Genomic DNA, 21599 nt, shown 5'->3' with positions numbered 1-21599 from the left:
CAATATCATTCCTCATTTTTAAAAATGGTCTTAAAATGGTCTGAAAAGAGAAACACCATCTTCCTGTGACATACGCATGCGATGGAAATTGACACCAGTGAACATTCCATTGTTTACAGCTCGGACACTTCCTGCCTTGGATAGCCGCTGCACATGTGCAGACAGAACAAGATCCGATGCATTCCGCAGCCGGACACATGCCAGCTTCGGCCGAGAGCTGCCGCATTTCGATCACAAGAGGTTGTCGTTTTGGGGTAAGAGTCCAGCCAGATGGGCTTCGAGAACCACTTAAAGCGCTGGAAACCACAGCCCGATTCAAACTGGAAGTGAGCAAAATTATTTGCATCTGCTGTTAAAAAACTGCTCTAAGTCCAGCTCAGTGAGGAATAGACTGACAAGGCTGCAAGCCTTGCTCCTGATAAACATGGTTTAATAAACAGTGCAAAGTAAGAACTTTCAATCGTTGGAGGGCATGGGATTAATAACAACACTCCCTCCACATCAAACGCTTCACACTACAACTCAACATTTCATTTTTGAGTCTAGCTTGTCTACTTTCGCAGGTCTACATACAAAAGACTTGTTTAACAGTTTTGGGGAGAAGTATGACTGATAAAACAGACGATGCATCATATTCCTATGGCAGAATCCCATGCATTCACCCAGGAGGGCAGTGTGGAGTGTTCAGGTTTGCACTCATGACTTACCATGTTTCCAGTTGGTATGCTGCACTTGCTCTCTCAGCTCCTGCTCTCCTCCCCTCTACCCCTCTCTGCTTTCAGCACAGACTCCTGCCAAAGAAGAAGAGAGAAGAGTGTTCAGCCCTGATGTAAAATCCAGCTATGACCAAGCTTGAATTTACCAGCTACCAGCCGTTTCAAAACATAGCTTGAGCTGGTCAAACCATGTTTGAGTATGGAGCTGGTCTGAGCAGAGCACTTTAAAAACCTAGCTTGAGCTGTTTTTTGGGGGGTTTTTTCAGCAGGAAGGGAAAAGGAACACCTGCAGAGCCGGCTGCAGTCGGCCAGACCCACAAGTCCTCTTCCTGATGCCCCCCTCCCAACACATGCTTGTAAGCACATTTTAGCATGTGGCCCTGCTAGCCTTCTTTGACTTTATTGAAGGTCTACAGAAGGAAAAAGACATTTCATAATTCTGTGGTTTTTGTTGTTTGTTTCCATTCTGGCAACTGTGTTGATACATCTGCAGAAGGCATGTAAATTCATAACCCAAGGGGCAAGCTTAATCATTTGTCAGTTAACTTAATCAATTCAACTTGAAAAAACAATTTCAGAAAAAGTACACACTGAACTCTGTGTTACATAAGCAAATAATATTACCCAAATGACACATAGACTGCAGAGAGATTCTGAAAAGTTTCAAACATGTTTTGTTTGAACAACCTTACATTACACGTCTTTCTTCCCCAAACCTGTAACAAAATATTATGAACAGCCTGTAGCTTAGTGGCTAAGGTACATGACTGGGACCCAGAAGGCTGGAGGTTCAAGCTCCAGTGTAGCCACGGTAATGGCTCAACAGCTGTGCAGATCTTAAGCAAGGCCCTTAACCCCACATTGCTGCAGGGGGGATTGACCCTGCTTAGTCGAATCAACTCGATGTCGCTTTGGATAAAAGTGGCAGTTAAATAACTGCAATATAACTCATTGAAAATTTTAGGCCCTTCCCATTGATGCAATTACGCTGTTATTGGACAGGTGTCCTCTGAAATCTATGCAGCCAGCCGCAGCCTTTTCTCATCAGTCTACAGTCCACTAAGAGCGAGCTGCAGTTATTCTGCTGGAGGCTGCACAACGAGCAGGACAGGTGGCACAGGCGCTGGCAGACTGCAGGTACACCACTGACCAGAGGGGTCACTGTGGAGTCAGGAGGCAGTGAACACAGGAGAATGTGTCATGTGCCCTCTGACGCTTCCAGAACTCCTGGACACAGCTGGTGCAGCAAATGTAATGCATTTACAAAGGGAATTAATTGAAGGATGAATCATCAGCATACTCTGCTGTTCAGCAGAGGCATTAAACGTGTAGCGCTTTGCTTTAGTGGTAAATGTCAGATGAACGCAGGCCCACAGCTTTTAACAAGGAGGGGAGGAGACAGAACAATATTAGAATTGATCTCTGCAATACGTTTAATGACCAACCTGGAGTTTGTTGCATGACTGGCAAATAATGGAACACATTTCATTTTTCTACTGCCATTAATTCATTAGGCTAAGCATAAGACTATACTCAGCTGCCGCGTCAGGGGAAAATGTGCCCGAGGCAACGCAGCATGCAGAAAAGTACAATAGTATTAAATATATTGTATAACATACCATACCAAGTGCAGCATAAAAACACAAGCCTAAATGAAACGCCCAATGAGGCAGCATACGGTGCTAGTGCAGGTTTCAACTGCCTGTTGCTAAAGGATCGGCCCAGTGGCGACAAATTAAAAGGTGAAATCTCAGTTACTAACAGACTTTAAGATTAAAGTGTAAAGTGCATACAACTGCATCCTCACTAATTCCAGCTAAAAGAAGATTATAGAGGACATTCCCATTTAAAATCGGATGAATTCTTTTTAAAGTTACCCTTACTCCGGTACATATGGAAACGTAATCCTCAAAACTTAGGGCTTTGTGTTTCTAACTAAACCTGACACCAAAACCCATTTAAACAACATTCCTGTAAAAGCTCAGAATAACTACAAGCGTGCGCCGAGTTTTGGACAGGCACACCTTTTAGTTTACGGTCACAGAGGAGACTGAGAATTTTAAAAGCCCAGTGGCGCAGAGGGAAACCTGTAAATAAACCGCATAACCAATAAACCGCATCAAGACAAAAATGACAGAAAGGGCACAGTTTCTCTCCATCTTCTCAGACCAAGTCCACTTTAACACTGCAGAAAAGCAATGTCACCCACACGGGTACTACAGTGTCCAGCAACCTGCTAACAGGCTGCAGCATGATTCAGGCTTGAAATATCCAGTTACAATACACAGGAATAATCCACAAGGACCGGGCGAACAAAGTAAGTGCACGGTGCTCCACGCAAAAATGGGTCACATGGAAGATCTTCCTCCCGCACACACACCTAACAAACCGCGTCAAAACAGTCACGCGCAGCTCCGAGCGGCAAACGGCGCTAAAACTGAGCCGACCTGAGGTTTCTGTTCCGCGGAGTCGAGCACCGGCGTGATTGTGTACTTTTCCAGTGGGCGCCCTCGAAACTCGGCCGGTGAAGAGAGCATGCTGACGACGACGTGCGGGGTGGTTCTCAAGGGTGCATCTCGGGTTTCGTGATGCAAGAGAATTCCCCGGTGTGCTCACGAGGAGAACTTGTTTGTGCGTCTCTTTAGAAAAGGAGGATGCAGCCTCAGCGACAAACACACAAACGAGCTTCAGTCTCGCTCTGGTTCAGTTTCGGTGAATCAGACAACAACCACTTTGTATATCAGTTGCCCGTAGGTATTTTTAATATGAATGATGTTTTAACCAGGTTGTGTAAATGTATGGAGAAATGCTGAAGTGCATGAATAACAACTCCACATTAAATGGGATCTTCTCTAAAACCCATGTGATGATGGTTAAAAACCATGATCTGACTTTAGACAACTTGTAGACTAACAAACCACAAACAGGAAAAAGAGCAGGCCACAAATAAATCATGGCATAAATAATAAAATGGCAATATATTCATGTAAGCCCAAAAGCACACCATTTAAAATAACCATGACAGAAAAATCACTTAAATTAAGCATTCAATAATTGTGGTGTGCAAATTTCAGCATAACAGAAAAAAATTACAACTTTAAAGTAAATCCAAGACATTGATCTCTTATTTTGCCACAAAGCTGATTTTGCCCAAAAGGCCCTATCCAGGATGGGGACAGGGGGCATCAAACCTTAGACACCTCCATTCATGCAAAACTGAGAGGTGTGATTATTGGGTTGGAAACGGGGGTTTTCTGACAGGTCTGTAGAGTATAATTGCAATGTAGACAGGGCATTCAATCAGTTATTTTCCAAAAAAGTATCAGACAACCAGGGTCTAAGACAAGTCGCTCCCCATCAGACTGTTAAGGCCACTGAAGGAAACATAGAAAAAGCAGTCCTAGCTGCAAACAGCCCACGTGTGTTGTCAGACATGCAGTCAGACAGCCAAACACACAGTGAGCCAAACCCCTGTTCATAAGATGTAGGGAGACTTAAAGGAAAAAGAAACAGAAAATGTTGGACACTGGCAGTCAGGTGATATACTGTAAGCAGGCACCAACAAAATTCTTAGTGTAATTCATATGATTCACGGATTTCCCCTCCACACCGAGTTGTTTTTGTAATCATTTCAACACGACAGAATAGACGAATGGCTGAGAAAAACATCAGTTTAAAATCTATACCCAATGCATTTCTTTTAAATAGGACGCAGCCCAATCGTCTACGACGCGTCTCGTGGTAAACAGCTATACTGAGACAATCCATTCAAATAGTTATCCATTTGTTTACATGAAACCGCAAATGAAACTAACGATCGGTATTTTGTAGACGCATGCGATTACTCAGACTAACAGGAGCTTTAAATATTGGTATGCTGAAAATTAAAACGCGCAGGCTGAAAACAGCAAAACGTTAAAATACGTTATTCAAACAAAATCGTTCGTAAATAACCTGTGTATCCTGAAATTAATCGTTGTGATTTAGCTTTACCTTGTTAAACCAACCTCCGTGCAAAACAATCTGAAGACTACTTGTTGACGGTCCCACCCCACTCGTTCCTGCCAATATATTGAATTAAAAGGTGTTCCTTGTCCGCAAATAACACTTGTCTGCTTTGCCGAGCAACCTACATGCACACTTCCACAGTTTAAACGGTGAAAAAGTTTGTCCCAAGTCATTCAAAAGCGGACACGCCCGCTGTACTTAGGGAAACAGCGATGTGTGTTTGTGCGTCCAAGGCGTGCACTACGTGACAGGCGTGCACCCGTCAATCACAGCACGCTGCGTTTCTAAAATCAAATTCCATCGCACACGATGATCCTCAGCGAACAATGGACCCTTGTCCTTCGTGGTCGCTCTCATTCATAACCAGGATTATAGTGTACAATTCTGTCCTGGCCAAGTTTGCCCATGTAGCAAAACAAAGGGAAGGAAAGTAGACAGACACTTAGTCCTTTCCAAGTCAGTCGTTCTTGATACGCGTCATTGACAGATAGGCTAAGAAAAAAATAAAAATAAAAAAAATAAATGCATCTACATCTAAAAATCCAGGTCTTTGTTCACATTTAGTAGACTATTAGGCAAACTCGACTCACTCTGATGAAATTTAATCCAATTTTGCGGCCCCATTTGTTTCAACACGCCATATACACAACTACATTACATGAGACGATATAGTACCAGACATAACCTATTAGACATTGCTGTATCTAAATTCTGTCACACACTTTTGCTACGAAGCCAATACTACACACCTCTAATATGTTCAAAGTCGACATGACAGGTAAATGTAGAACCAGCTGGTTTCCACCTCCCTCAAAATAGACCATAAAAATGTAAATTGCAGCAGTAGTCCAACCACCAGTGAATAGGAAATGACTGAACTTTCCTGAAAAATCAATGGCATCTCCAGAGCTTCCTGTTAATACAAAGGATGGAAGCGTGTTTGTTCACTGAGAGAAGCATTACATTAGTAGCACATTTAAACTCTGGAAAGTAGGCTCTAATTAGCTGGTAGTTGACAGCAATGTAGCATTCAACTCTCCGCCATTAATGTACTGATATTACTGTAGCAGTCATAAACTTGCCTCAAACAACTATCCACATTGCCATTCAAAGTTCAGAATTAAACCACGTGCTTTCCCCTACTGGGCTTCACTACACACAGTACTGTATGCATCAAGTTCTGAAAATTCAAGGAACCAAATTTTCTCACTAACATCTAGTAACTGTTAAGTGACAGGGTAAGGAAATTAAATGTGACATAAATAACAAAAAGCACTGTAATTACAAAGAAATGCAAAAGTACTGGGGCAGTGACACTTTTCTGTGGCTCTGTACTCTGGCACATTGGATGGCAAATAAGACAATAAATACGAGGTTAAAATTCAGACTGTCAGCTTTGAGGGCTTTTACATCCATATTGGTGAAGGAATTACAGCAAGTTTTATGCAAAACAAGAAAAACCGTATCACACACGGATCGCATTTAGACACTAACTTGCATTTAACTGCATGTCATAAATGTTAACATTTACAGACTTGATGAAGCAGTAAAGCAGTCAAAATGAAACCAAAAGAAAAACACATTTTAGCTGGAGACAAAAGTGTCAATTTCTCAATGCAATAGATATGCAGAACAGTTACCATTCTTCATAACCAATAAAATATAGTGTATACAAATAAAACTGACATGTGGTATTGGCCTGCTTGGTAGTGTGCAAGTTGTAAATGAGCTGCCAATATGAGCTTGTATTGGCAATGTTTGCAGCTGTCTGTCTAAGTTAATGCCTCAACTTTCATGTTAAGTTATTCATAGACACATCAAGTATAGGGGCCTAAGTTTTGATGCCACATTTTAGCTGGGTCATATATTACAAAAAAGAAGAAGTCTGCAGACCTTTAATTTAAAAGTACACTGCGTGTATGTAAACATATGCTGCATGTAAATAAAACATGATATGCCTGCATGCAGAGGCTTTAGAAAATACAGCACATCAAAGGTATAGCAGGGTTATGGGATACCCCAGCCTCTGTCATTTAGACCTGCATGTGCATTTATTCCTCTGCAGTTGGCTGTACGGAGCCCTTCTCTCACCCAGTGAACAACTCCGGAGCAGAGTGCTGCACCGCTCACATTTTCTGCAATTCCCACTTGCGTACTGTACCCAGTCTGTTTGCTTGGAAGTCACCTCGCCTGTTTAACCCTTTAACATTCTGCTCAAACAAGAGATAAAAGTATTCCTGTGGGCTTTTTTTTTTTTTTTTGCCCCATGCAGTGCCAATTGAAGGCTTAAGCCGGAGGACTATGGAACTTGTTCAAAGTGTGAACAAGAAAAGAAAAGAAAAACCCAAGCAACATACCAACTTTCCAATGCACAGCAGGGTAAAGCAGTTCACAATGTCAACGTGTTGTAGGGGCAGAATGCTCTGGCGAATGCATTAAGGTCTTTTCCAGTTGCCTTCACTTCCCTATACTTTTTCCCCCTCCCAGCTGACACACCCCCCTCTTTACCAGGGCGCAGAAAACTTGGAACAGAACACATCAGAAACCACAAATAAAACAATAAAGCAATTAAATCTCCATTTTGCATTATTTAGCTAGCCTATATTGGGCTCACTTACCTTCTACAGAAATCGTGAGCAGTTAATCTGGCTGCAGAGCATTAAAGGTTTTGTGTTGCACTGAAACTAAGTGCTATTCCCCCCACCCCTTCAGAGTGAGTTTCCACCCTCCCAACACCAGCTCTTGTTAAAATCCAGACCATGATGTTGATTTGACGCTGTGCCAGGTTCCTTTTAGCTGAGGGAATATTTGCTAGTGCACAACTACAGTTTATGTATAATATACCCCGGCAAGAGCCCGGTGACTTATTTAAAACTCAGCCACAGGTTCCCATTCGAACAGTGCTTTCATTGCACCCGAGGCACAACACCTTGTAGATCGCTCTCATTGCAAAAGGAAGGTGTTGCAAGAGCAAAGAATTCACCCTCACCCCTTAAACCAAGATATATTGTGGCACTTCAGCTAATGCTCATGAATTCTGACACATATGTGAGGGATATGCAAAGCTTATTACCCACCAGAGCATGGGCAACAGTGTACTTCCAAATCTTTAACCCAGCTATTTTGGATAAATGTTAAATAGAACCCTCTGAGAGACTCATATTTCAGCTTTCACAGCTTAGGGAGGAGAGCAAGAGTAGAACACACAGAGAGCAAACAGTGTTTGCACTTATCTTAAGTAACTGTGCGTAACTGGAGAGCAACAATAGAGAGAGGTCCAACCAAGAGGCTAAACTGCTAAAATGCAGACCTCAGCACTGTTTTTACAATGGGTCCCTATGGGAAAGTTTTTTACGATGAGCTGTCAATCCCTACTTTCTGAATCCTTATGGGGTTCGCATGAGTTGTTGGATAGCCTAGATTGTTAGGTACAAATTGGAATGTTTATTTGGCCGAAATATAGCGTTAACACGGAGGGGGAAAAATAAATAAGTAAGTAAATAAATAAATAAATAAAAAATGTAAAAGCGTGGCATCTTGAAATTGCATGCTTTCTCTGGCATTTCTCAGAGAGGAACAGTTCACTTGCGCAACTACACATGTGCTTGGCAATTCCCCACTTCGTACGGCTAGGCTAAAGCGGAGCAGGAGATTGCAGACTGTCATCGTTCTCCTTTACCATCTTTGGCGTAACCACATGCAGACAAACTGATCCTACCACAACCACCTCAAGCATTCTTTCACCACGCCTTCTGCAGCGAGCTGTGAGCAGGTTACCGCACGTCGGGTCTAAGTCGTGCTTCGCCCAACAGCACTATATAGGCCAACAGCAGTGTGTGTAGAATGACAGTGTTCTACAATTATCCTAACAGCTATGCATATTGATGTTTATTCTATCCACCCTACACTTCGGAGTCGGTGGAGATACGAGACTGAACTAGCAGGAAAACACACACACACACACACACACACACACACACAGACACACACACAGACACACACACAGACAGACACACAGACAGACACACACAGACATACACAGACACACATGTACTTGTTATCAAGAATGTTTTGAAATGATGCAAAGCATACGCATATGAGATGGGAAATGCCTGAACATCAAAAACATCAGCAGTAACCAGGCCATCAATGAGCCCAATCCTCACAAGTTCATAGAGATATCCAGTGATATCTCTTAAATGAAACATGATACTGAAATAAATTTGTATAGGTGGACTTTTTGGAGAAAATAATGATATAGCAGAGCAATGCATCACAACTGCAATATCAAGTTAGTATAGGCAACAAGTATAGGCTACTTTCCCTTTTTATATTGTGACTTGCAATATTGTGGGCCCATTTCAACTTATTTTCAGGAGGTCCTATATTACAAATCAATAAAGTAAAAGAGGGGACAATTTAAATATTCTATCACATTTGTGTTTTTTCCCCCCCACCACACTACTGTGGCTGATCAGTCCAGAAATATCCACCATGTTTAGAAAAAAGCTGGATTGTCACTTTATCTTTATGGGAATAGGCACAGTCTTTGCACCGCAGCAGTCAGCAACTGAATACAGTTATACAGAATACCTTGGAACAGCAAGGTCATTTTTGTTTTTGCTATATACTCAAGGCAATTGAGTTTGAGGTCCAAATACATGCATGAGATGACAGATCTGAATTTCAGCTTTTACTCCCTGGTGTTTTTATCTAGGTTTGTTAAATAACATATCACCTTTTGTATCTGACCACCTAATTTGTAGGTGAGCCAAAGTATTGGAACATGTGACTGACAGGTGTTTCTTGTTGCCGAGATATGTCCTGTTAGATTGACTGGTTAAACAATAAGTAGTTCTGAATGTCTACTCTTGGTTTTACCTTTGGGTTTTGCCTGTGATGACTGCATTTGTGTTAGAAAAGATAAACCAACAACTGAGCTGTCTTTGGGAGACAATGGCAATTTTGAAGTTTAGAGAAGAGGGGAAATCGATCAGAGCCATTGCACAAGCATTGGAGATAGCCGGTATAACAACTAGTCCTGAAAAAGAAAGAAACCGCTGGCGCACTTGAGCAACAGGTCGGCAAGAGCACTTTCCACCAAGAAAAACAATAGCAGTTGATAACATAAATATTGTGAGAGCTGTGAAGAAAAACCCCCAAAGCATCAGTCAGTGACATCACAAACAATCTCAGGGCAGGGGTGAAGGCATTTCAATCTTTATAAAAAGACAGGAATATAGAGGCTATACCACAAGATGCAAACCACTAAAGAAGTAAGAATCGGAAGGCGAGATTACAATTCGCAAAGTACAGAGGAGCCACAAAAGATCTGAAACAAAGTTTTATAGACTGATGAGACCAAGATTAACCTCTACCAAAGTGATTGAAAGCCAACGTGTGGAGAAAGAAGGGAGCTCATCTGTGAAGCACAGTGGAGGAAGTGTCATGGCTTGGGCTTGCATGGGACAGTGGGTCACAGGCTTGATGCAGTTATCAAGCAAGAGATATGCTACCAGATATTAAGTACCATTTACTTTAATTTACTTAAATACTCTGTTCCAATAGTTCTGCTCATCTAAGGAAATAAAAACAGAAATTCTGAACTCTTGTCTGATGTTCATCTTTTTATCTCAACCCCAAATGTATTCAGTGTATCGCAAAAACAAAGGAATTGGCCTTGCTGTTCCAATACTTTTGGAGAGGACTTTACAATGTGCATGTGTTGAGAAAGCTTTGGCTGCCTCTCCCTCATCAGAACTGCATAAGAACATTCAGAGCAGCTCATGTCAGCCAGTGTCGGATTAGTCTCAATTACAAGTATATATATATATATATATATATATATATATATATATACAGTGGTGTGAAAAAGTGTTTGCCCCCTTCCTGATTTCTTATTTTTCTGCATGTTTGTCACACTTAAATGTTTCAGATCAAACAAATTTAAATATTAGTCAAAGACAACACAAGTAAACAAAAATGCAGTTTTTAAATGAAGGTTTTTATTATTAAAAAATCCAAACCTACATGGCCCTGTGTGAAAAAGTGATTGCCCCCTAAACCTAATAACTGGTTGGGCCACCCTTAGCAGCAACAACTGCAATCAAGCGTTTGCGATAACTTGCAATGAGTCTCTTACAGCGCTGTGGAGGAATTTTGGCCCACTCCTCTTTGCAGAATTGTTGTAATTCAGCCACATTGGAGGGTTTGAGCATGAACCGCCTTTTTAAGGTCATGCCACAGCACCTCAATAGGATTCAGGTCAGGACTTTGACTAGGCCACTCCAAAGTCTTCATTTTGTTTTTCTTCAGCCATTCAGAGGTGGACTTGCTGGTGTGTTTTGGATCATTGTCCTGCTGCAGAACCCAAGTTCGTTTCAGCTTGAGGTCACGAACAGATGGCCGGACATTCTCCTTCAGGATTTTTTGGTAGACAGCAGAATTCATGGTTCCATTTATCATAGCAAGTCTTCCAGGTCCTGAAGCAGCAAAACAGCCCCAGACCATCACACTACCACCACCATATTTTACTGTTGGTATGATGTTCTTTTTCTGAAATGCGGTGTTACTTTTACGCCAGATGTAATGGGACACACACCTTCCAAAAAGTTCAACTTTTGTCTCGTCAGACCACAGAGTATTTTCCCAAAAGTCTTGGGGAACATCAAGATGTTTTCTGGCAAAATTGAGACGATCCTTAATGTTCTTTTTGCTCAGCAGTGGTTTTCGTCTTGGAACTGTGCCATGCAGGCCATTTTTGCCCAGTCTCTTTCTTATGGTGGAGTCATGAACACTGACCTTAACTGAGGCAAGTGAGGCCTGCAGTTCTTTGGATGTTGTTGTGGGGTCTTTTGTGACCTCTTGGATGAGTCGTCGCTGCGCTCTTGGGGTAATTTTGGTCGGCCGGCCACTCCTGGGAAGGTTCACCACTGTTCCATGTTTTCGCCATTTGTGGATAATGGCTCTCACTGTGGTTTGCTGGAGTCCCAAAGCTTTAGAAATGGCTTCATAACCTTTTCCAGACTGATAGATCTCAATTGCTTTCTTTCTCATTTGTTCCTGAATTTCTTTAGATCTTGGCATGATGTCTAGCTTTTTGAGGATCATTTTGTCTACTTCACTTTGTCAGGCAGGTCCTATTTAAGTGATTTCTTGATTGAGAACAGGTGTGGCAGTAATCAGGCCTGGGTGTGGCTAGAGAAATTGAACTCAGGTTTGATAAACCACAGTTAAGTTATGTTTTAACAGGGGGGGGGCAATCACTTTTTCCACACAGGGCCAAGTAGGTTTGGATTTTCTTTCTCCCTTAATAATAAAAACCTTCAGTTAAGAACTGCATTTTTTGTTTACTTGTGTTGTCTTTGACTAATATTTAAATTTGTTTGATGATCTGAAACATTTAAGTGTGACAAACATGCAAAAAAAAAAAAAAAAAAATCAGAAATCAGGAAGGGGGCAAACACTTTTTCACACCACTGATATATATATATATATATACATATATATACTCACACACACACACAAGTCATTCGGCATTCAGAAAGAAATGTAAATATCACATGGTTTATGGTATATCTAACCACGGCTTGAATACACGTTTGTTTGACTGACTTGGGGGGGTAAACAATCAAAACAACTTTACATTTGCAATAATGTCATTTGTCATTTGAAATAATAGCACAACTGAAATATCCACGTGTATACAAGAATATCAACTAGGAACTTTAACTTGTGAAATGTACCGCACTCACCTCCAATGAAATGCAAAAAAATGTAATCTGATTTAACATTCAGAATTGTGGTGTATGACTAGGAGTCAAGGATTATGTAGAGAAGTTGCAATTATGTATAATGGGAAGGCACAAACATCTCTGACACAGAACTGTCACATGTAATAAACAAATAAAAAATATTAGAAACCAATATAACCTCCGTGTTCGACCCTCAATTTCAAATCAATAGCATTCTGGGAAACAGCAAGCAGAATATTTGTATAAAGGTCCATGGACAAGTAATGGAATTGGGGATTATTATAATAATAATAATAATAAAGTGTCATGAAAGTCAATGATCTTGACCTATGCCTTGGGAAATAATCTGGTTAGGGGAAGCAGTGTGGAGAATATGCACACAATACAGACTAAAAACCACTTGTGTGATGGAACATTTGAAGGACAACCTTTCAACAGTAGACGATGAAAAGGACTAGATGAAAAGTACTAAGGCATTAAACTGAATCTGCTTGTAAATTTCCAAACTGCATATTCCTACAATAACATCTGAATGACCATTTCAAACACTCAACACTATAGACATCACACATACTGTGAAAAGAATGTAAAAAGTTAATTTACACATAAAGCAAAGGGATTGTGTCTTTCAATAAAGAAATACGAAGCCCTTGTCTGCACGTTTTCAGTCTGCAAATTTCCACTAAATCAAGACGGAAAGTTTTTCTAATACTCAAAACTAATCATATACAAGCAAGATTTGGGAAAAAATCAGTCATGCTCCAAACACAGAAAAGACAAACACACAGAAAACTACCTGCTGAAAACGACCTTCAAATATACCCCATGAGTCACCAGAAATGGGAACTGTGGGTCGGAGAGTTTGAGCTGGTTTCAGTTCCACATCAGGGTTCGTGGTCCTGAACAAAACAATCCTTTCATAGCTTTGTTTTGAGGAACAAGACGATTGTGAGCAACCTTTTACACTATTAATTGTGACTTCAAGAATATCATGGTAACCTGTTGCTAAGAGAACAGATTTCCTGCAGTTAGCTCAGGGTCACTTCACATATCCTGTTTGAAGTTATTAGCCACTGGAGACGGATTGGCACTTTAACTCTTTAACTGTAGAGCAATGAGCCTTGAAGCACTCGAGATGATCCAGGGTAGTCTCGGCCAAGCTAGCTTGTTTAATTTGATACTGGATGGGGCCTCCCTTCTCCCACCCCTGCAGTTGGAGGCAGGAAGGACTTGTCACCCATGGATCATCATCTGAAATATTGCGATAAGCCTCCTAAAATATTCCACTTTGTCATTGTCCAATCTGGGAACTAAACAATTAACGTGAAACCGTGCAAATCACCCAATGAACAGCAGATCAAGAAGAGGCGCTTACCACGGATTTCTGACCATTATAAATCTGTAACCTACTTTGTCAACTGATCTACATTTCCAAAACCTAGAGGAAAAAGGTAATTTCATTTTTATGTAATGACTATGTGAACAGTCATTCTAAACCCAAAAGGAACATTTTAAATGCATGTTGGACATGGCTGGACATGGCTGGACATGGCTGGACATGGCTGGACATGGCTGGACATCAGCTCTGGATTATGACAGACGTATCTGTCCATGGCTATAGAAAGAAAAAAGCTCCTGATTTGTACATGACTGTGGTCAGAATGCCAGTTATCCTAATGTCTGGCGAGCTTTCCAAAGCTTTACAGCAAAACTGCAAAATAAATGGAGGAAAATGTTGAGGACAATGGAGAGATGAAAATGTCACTTGAACATCGCTGTAGATCAAACAGCTCGAGACTGATCCATGGCAGTCTGCGCTTCAACCAAATATAGCAAGCAGGAAGGCTATAGGTTAATCCACTAGCCACTTCACGACTGGGTTTAATAAGGGAAGATCTTTAGATCCCACTACTACCTCCTATGCTCTAGGTTCAGTCACTTCAATTAGAATGGGCTTCATGCTTTCAAAGAAATGTGAAAACTTCCAATGAAGGGAATACATGATAAATTTGAGAAATTTCTGCCAATTTCTTTTGAAAAAGAGTGAGTCACTCTCAGCTCAAGGCCAAAAAGAAATAAAGAACTGTAAAATATGTCCAAAACAAGAAAGATTCTATGTTCTAAAGCCAACAGAAGCAACAGAAAAAGGTGTTTGGCAGAAATATGACCTGCCACTTAAGTGCAACACCGGACTCGGACTGGCTTTGCTTTAAAACTGTGACTTCCAACAAATGGCCTGCTTGTGAAGCGCAAGCCCTAATTATGTGAATGATGTGTTAGACTGAGAAACTGACACACAGGTTTTATATGCATACATGTCACACTTTCCATGCAGGGCAGCAGAGCTGGGGAAAACACAACAGCGGAAAGGGAGACCAGCCTGAGATTTTCACTTCTTTTTTCCTCTGAAACGGACAGTTTCACTTATTAATCCCCTGCACATCTGATATGCGCTTTCATGCCAACCGACTGTACCATTGCAATCACGCCTCCAATAGCAAACCAAGTGTTGGGCAAGGCGATTGCAGTAAAATCATTATTAAAAATAATTAATAAATGTGAATAAATAAATAAAAACAAGAAAAACAAATGGGTACAGTACACTCAGCCAGCCCAGCGGAACCCTCACAGAAAATAAACGGCAACCTTTCTGTTGACTACAGCACTCGTCATTCACACAACCAAACAAGAAAGGGTCAAAGTTCACCTGTGATAACAAAATATAGTATTATGCGGTGGCTATGTAGTGCATCCTTATCCTGAACAAGATATGAGGGAGGAACAGCTTCCTATCGCAGTCAAAACACAGTGCTAAAGGGCAGAGATGGCGGTGACGTTTGATGGCCAACGTCGGCTGTGATAAAACAATTCGGCCTAGTAACACCTCGTCCTGATCACGTTTTTCAACACGACCCTTGATACGGATTAGGTATATTCAGCCAGTATTTCATTAGTATTTTATCTGGAACATGTAACAAAATGGTGCCATATGTCCTAGAACAAGCATTTCAAAACAGAGAGACTAAAAAGTGGAAATGCAAAAGGACAAATCTGACAGCCTTTAGATTATACTGTACCAAGAAAAATGTGAGAACAATTCCCTGAATAAATCCCCATGGCCTGAGAGAACTGATTTATTTTTATTTTTTTCCTCATCAGATATGAAACACAGCAATGCTTATTTGTGCAAAATAAATGAATAAATATGCAAAAAATATATAAAATATTATATTTCTGCGTCTCGTTCATTCATTTGCATACCTGCTGTTACGTTTCAAAATATTTCTGCCAGCATAGCAACATTACTGTTATGCAATTTCTTGACTTCCGAGGGCGACTTTCACAGACTAAAATTAGCGAACAGACCAGACTGGATTATCTAAATTAACCACAGCTTAGATAAGTGCTCAGCAGGAATAGTGAAACTACCAGAAAGTCTTCCTGCAACTGATCAATAGCTTTTCAAATTATACAAGGAATGCTCTCAAAATCTTGATTTTAATTTATTCTATTATTTAGCTTATTTATGTTTTACATTGAAGGAGGCTAATATTGGCTTGCTGTATTTTGAGCACTTTTAGTTGTTTCTGTTTGCTGAATTAAAATGGAAACAAAACTTGGTTTCAAAATCTCACAACAAATTTGTTTTGGATCGCACCGACTGCAGACCAAGAGGAACCGATTCAGAAACAACTTTTTCATGCCACTTCAAAATGAGACACAAGATAATGCCAAGACTGTAATTTTGACTGCTGGTCTTGTACAAAGAGGTTACCATGGGAGAAGGGAAAACAATGTAGAGAAAAATGTCTTGCATCACTCAGGGCGTGGAATATTTTCCAGTCTGGAAACGTTGCACTACTGACAGAGCTGGCCATCACATCCCAAACAGCTTTTGCATATTTCCGCAGTGCATTTTTCCACACCTCTATTCACACAGAGGAAGAACAAGTTATGTTATCCTCTGCCTGGGAAATAAAGCAATAAAAGACACTGTAGCATTTTAGGTGTGTACCTTTGACAGATATTATATCTGTCACCAGAAGCTGAATATGCAAATGGATATGCCATGTTCAAGACTAAATATGCAGGTGACAACCAACAAGCAATCAAGGCAGCATCTAACAATGTGAACAGCAATTGGTATTCTTTTCCACCAGACAGGACAGTAGTCATTAGTCTGACTCCAGATATTGATAGACAAGAAAACAATGCAATGTGTTAATATTTGGACAACTAGGGCCATTTAGGGTGAAATTGCAAACTGGTGGCGTGAACAGGGTACAATTGACAACTCATGGCTTAACCTGTAACCACAATTCTGTGTAATGGCCATTGATGATGATGAGTCAGGAGGACAATGCAAGGTCAGTCTATTGGAACTTGCCATTTTCCATATACTGTAGGTTCACTGTACTCACTAAATGGCCTACTACTATTTCTGCATTAAATCAAAAGGTAGGATATGAGCAAGTACTTTTCATATTACCAATTAGGCTAAATTTGTAAAACTTATGATACCATTTTCCAAGTGAATTGATAAGTAGGCTATTTCATATCATAGAAGTCTTAAGGCACAATACGAATACCTGTACCATGTGACCATAGTGAAAATGGATTCTGTAGCTAACTTAAGCCATGAGGATTTCTGTGCATCGATGCACCTTCTGAACTTCTGTTCCTAAGATATGACTGGAGAAACATTGTGGCATCGTGTGATTTTTTTTTTCTACAAAATAATCAGGACACAGAATGATATGCTGTTAGGATAACACCTTGGATTTCTGACTGACTGCTGACTACAGCACAAAAATCCAACCTGTAATTTTCCAGCACAGCCATTTTTGTTGCAAACATTGAGTATAGCCTTGTCAAAAGGTACATGCATGTTTAGTTTCAGAATAAATCATTTGTTATTTAGCTGATGCTTTTATCCAAAGCGACTTACAGTTGATTAGGGGAAACAGGGGACATTTACCCCTGAAGCAATGCGGCGTTAAGGGCTTTGCTCAAGGCAAGCGCACAACAGATGTGCGGATCATATCGTGGGTACACAGGGGATTGAACCACCAACCTTCCAGTTCCCAGCCATGTACCTTAGCCTCTGCCCAGATGAAACACGTCTGCAATTTAAAACAGATTAAACTGCCAGACTGGAAGATGGCTAGAAGCTCCTCTGTGCAGTGGAACATTGCGTTAACCAGACGTGCAGTAGCATGTCATTTGTGTGTAGCAATGGGTGTCAATGTGTCATGCGTACACAAATAACACAGACATGGATCCACTGGCGAGGAAATGGTGCCACATTAGGAGTCATCTAAAGATAGGATTGATCAGGAGCATCAATCACACATTTCAACCAGCACTGGGCTGGCTGTGGCTTTGGCAGGGCTAAGTGACATTAAGTCATCAGCTACTTCGTTAATGGGAACACACAGTGGGAGTTTCAGGCTTTTGACATGTTACCATATACATGGTGTAACCAGTATGCTGGGAAATGGCCTCACAGATTCTGAAATTCCACCATAACATGACACTCAATATAAGGCACTGTCAAACCTCAGTTGGCGTACTGACTTTTGTTGTAGTAACGGGAGCTAGCAATATACACACACAATAATTACACTAAAATTGATGTTATGACTGGGAAAACATCCGTCTAACGTTACCTCTAGATGACTACTATCTAGTTAGGGTACGTCCAGTTCAATAATAAAACTGCATTTTTCGTAGGCACAGGATTGGTGAAAACACAAGGCTTGGCGGGCACCACCTAAAACCGAATTTAAAAGGGATTCGAAAATAATAGTTTTCTCGTTGTCCAAACTTATGTGACACCACTGGCCCAAGACAGTGGCATTATTTGCCTAAGAACTTGGTGACTTCGGTCAATATCACGCCCACTTACACCCGAGTCAACTGCGTTAGAGCTAGATAATTAGCTAGTTAGCTAGCATAGACACTCTGAGGTTACAAAAATGTATCAATCAAAGACAGTTAGCTTGATAAGTAATACGTCTATGATGCATTTAAATCGTATGATTTTATACTTTCGCTTGCAATGTAGAAAAACCATGGCTTGCCTAAGCTCATTTGCGAACTCGTGCAGTAAAGATTACCAACCTACCTACAAATGTTTTGGTTACTTAACCCAATTTAATCCTCTCATTGGCTAGCAAGCTGTCTAGCTGATCATTTATTCACTCAGCAGCGTACATATTGGTTTACTGGTGAAACATTAGTTACAAACGTTAGTTTGTAAGAGGATGTCAACCGCCTTTTACAAATTATGAACGCCAATGGCTGCGCCGTCATGTAGACTTATTAGCTACCAAGCTACACAGTAATTGTGTTAGTTACACATTTTGGCTAGTTCTAGAGAAGAGCAGAGCAACCAAACTGGCTGCATTACGCTTTAGATGCAAGCGAATAAATCATTAACATACGGGTGTTGCCTTTTGGACGGAGAGCTAGCGAGCTAGCGAGCTAGCTTGCAAGTACAGAAACAGCCACCAACCACTCATTGGCTAACGTTACAGTGAATGGATCACAGTTGCAATGGGTGAAAACACATGCATCTTAACCATTTCTTATAGATTACAAGCGAAAACTAGCAAAATAGAAATTTAATTTGCAGCACTCTTGGCGCATTATTGCAAAATGCATTCAAAATCACGAATAAGCACATAGCTACATTTTTAAGAAAATACAATCGAGTTACTCACTCAGAAACAATCAGCTGATACAACGGTGACTCAGTAAACTACACCACTTCCGCATTCAAGAGCGATGACCTATGTAACAGCCAATCCAGATAAGACAGCCAAATAAGTTTCACCAATAAATTCGCGGTATTTAGAACGATAACGTCATAGGCTAGATAAGCACAGCCAATGAGAAATCACAACAGGTAGAAAGTCATACAGACGTTATGGTTTTGAATGGCGCGTACACACCTACGTGTAGGCCAATCAAACCCCACTCTCGAAAAGGAACGCTATGAACTAGCCGCGATGTTATTGGACAAATGGAACAAATGGAAAAAACTGAAAGCCAGTAGAAAATCACAGCGCGGCACAGAAGAGTCACGTGCAGGGGCGCATGTTGATGCTATTTTAAAGTGAAAGGCTCTTCCTTCTCGAATGTCTATAATATTCACGTAAAAAATCTCTCCACGTAATTAGCAGAAACTACAGCATTGTAAAAAAAATGGTATTAAAGGAAACATTTTTAAAAACAACTGATATAGTCGCCTCAAACTGCTGTCATTTCAATATACAGCACAAAGGTATACACTTTAGTGTAAGGGCATTGTGCAATAGTCTCTTTCTAATAGCTCACATATTTCATTTAAACTTCAATCCAAAAGCAATTATGAAAGGCATTAGACCAAGGATCGTAAAATAATTGAAATTCTTAAAAAGAAAATGCTTGATGATTGCACACACATATTATATATTCTTAATTCCAGAGATGGCCTATTTTTTTGTGTGTGTTAGTTCCAAACATTCATTTTCCAAAAGATAAAATTTTACAGAGACATTTTTGTATTTAATTTTAAAAATGAACATATTACTGGAAGCAATTGACTACTTTTTACATAAAAACTTGACTGTCTGAGATCAGAAGCAAGGAGCCAACCAAAAGAAGAACTGTGGCAAGTTCTCCAACATTCCTGGAACAACCTCCCTGCGGATTGTCTTATAGAACTGCAGGACAGCGTTGGCTATCATAGACAAGTGATGCAGTTTTAACGCCAAAGGGTGGTCACAAAAAATATTGATCTGATTCAGTTTTTAACTATTCTGCCAAATTACTAAAATGTAATGTAAAATTTATTTACGTTCATTTAGGACATTTCACTGAATTATTTTTGAAAGAATCTTATCTGTACAGTGTTATACAGGTGCCTAAGACTTTTGCACAGTATTGTATATTTAAAAAAAGTCAAATAAAGCAATAATCAATAATAAATAAATAATTATTTTCATGAAAAACAGTGGGAAATAATCACAGGTGCCTTTAAGATTTGTGCACACATGTGGCCCAGATTTCACTGTCCATATTCCTTCTGTTTACTGCCCTGTAGTCAAAACCCAGGCTATTTTTGTTATTGGCCTTCACTTTAATCTTTTGGGATGACCTTAGATGCTCTGTTGCCTCAGCTATTAGTCATGCAACCCCTCACCTCTTCTTTAACTGTATGACAGGACTGTGACCTTTCACTGCAGACCTTGAAAAACACCACCCACTGTCATACTTCAGAACCGCATCTCTTTGGCCCACTTACTGTAGTCACCATTGGTGAAACATTGTGCAGTCACAAGAGGGGAGTTGAAGTAAAACCAGAATGGAGATTTGGAGATTTTACGAGAGGTAGCAGCTCCAGTGCCTGATTGCAGTGAAGATGCAAGTGGAGTTGCGTTGTGATGGAAATGAGGCGCTGAGTTTGAACCAGGACCTTTGAAAAGTGACCGTCAAAGCTGGCTTTAGGATTCTGGGGGCCCTAAACATGACTGAACCAAGAGGAGCTGATTGCAGACTGTGGCGTGCTGGTGAAAGCAATCACAAGCCAGTGGGGGGAGGGCTCAACCGGCGCAAGAAAATAACCTCAAAAAACCTATTTCGCACCCCGTGAATACTGCACAATTAAAATGTCTTTCAAATAACATTTAAAACTTGACTCACATGGCCAAGTGGCCATAGAAGACCACAGAGAGCATTTTTGCCAGCATCCGGCTCTGGTGACCTTGTACAAAAATGGCTGGAACCAGAGGAACCAGATGAGGAGGACAAGTGAGCACTGCTAGATGGAGCCATTTAGGGGGCCAAGGGCACAGATGGGCCAACCTGCCCTGCAAAAAGAATTGCTACAGTACAGCGTGGACTGGTAAGTCAGCTTGGGGAGCGGTCTATCTAGTGTGATTTAAGGGGGCGGTCTTCAGCACAAAGCACTACGGAGAGCTTAGCTTAGATACTGAATCACTTTTCAGCCAACAGAAGTCTGCAGTCCATTAGTCCTTTGAAAAAGCAACACCACAGCTTTAGATATGTATCTGGATGACTTACAGTGCAGTGCATAAGTATTTGGACAGTTACATATTTTTTGTTGTTTTGGCTC

The 21599-nt window shown here is 40.7% G+C and overlaps 1 protein-coding gene across 5 annotated transcripts in view; it reads right to left on the bottom strand.

Annotated features, from left to right (window-relative positions):
• mtmr4 (myotubularin related protein 4) overlaps positions 1 to 19269 on the bottom strand; it is a 79543-nt gene extending 60274 nt beyond the window's left edge. Inside the window, exons 1-2 of one of the 5 annotated variants that reach the window (XM_061249789.1) lie at positions 19204 to 19269; positions 708 to 791 (exon numbers count right to left, since the gene is read on the bottom strand). In XM_061249789.1, coding sequence (XP_061105773.1) covers positions 708 to 710 — 3 coding nt within the window. In that variant the 5' untranslated portion in view covers positions 711 to 791; positions 19204 to 19269. Of the gene's footprint in view, positions 1 to 707; positions 792 to 4709; positions 4730 to 7081; positions 7144 to 7342; positions 7363 to 17552; positions 17572 to 19203 lie in introns of those variants that run through there. The other 4 variants (XM_061249792.1, XM_061249791.1, XM_061249790.1 and 1 more) reach the window with 4 other exon arrangements.
• Positions 19270 to 21599: the final 2330 nt, after the last annotated feature.

Source organism: Conger conger, chromosome 7 (assembly GCF_963514075.1).
Source record: "Conger conger chromosome 7, fConCon1.1, whole genome shotgun sequence".
In the NCBI taxonomy this organism is placed as follows: domain Eukaryota; kingdom Metazoa; phylum Chordata; class Actinopteri; order Anguilliformes; family Congridae; genus Conger; species Conger conger.
The sequence above is the reverse complement of the archived record's forward strand: the minus strand, read 5'-3'. Positions and strand labels throughout refer to the sequence as shown.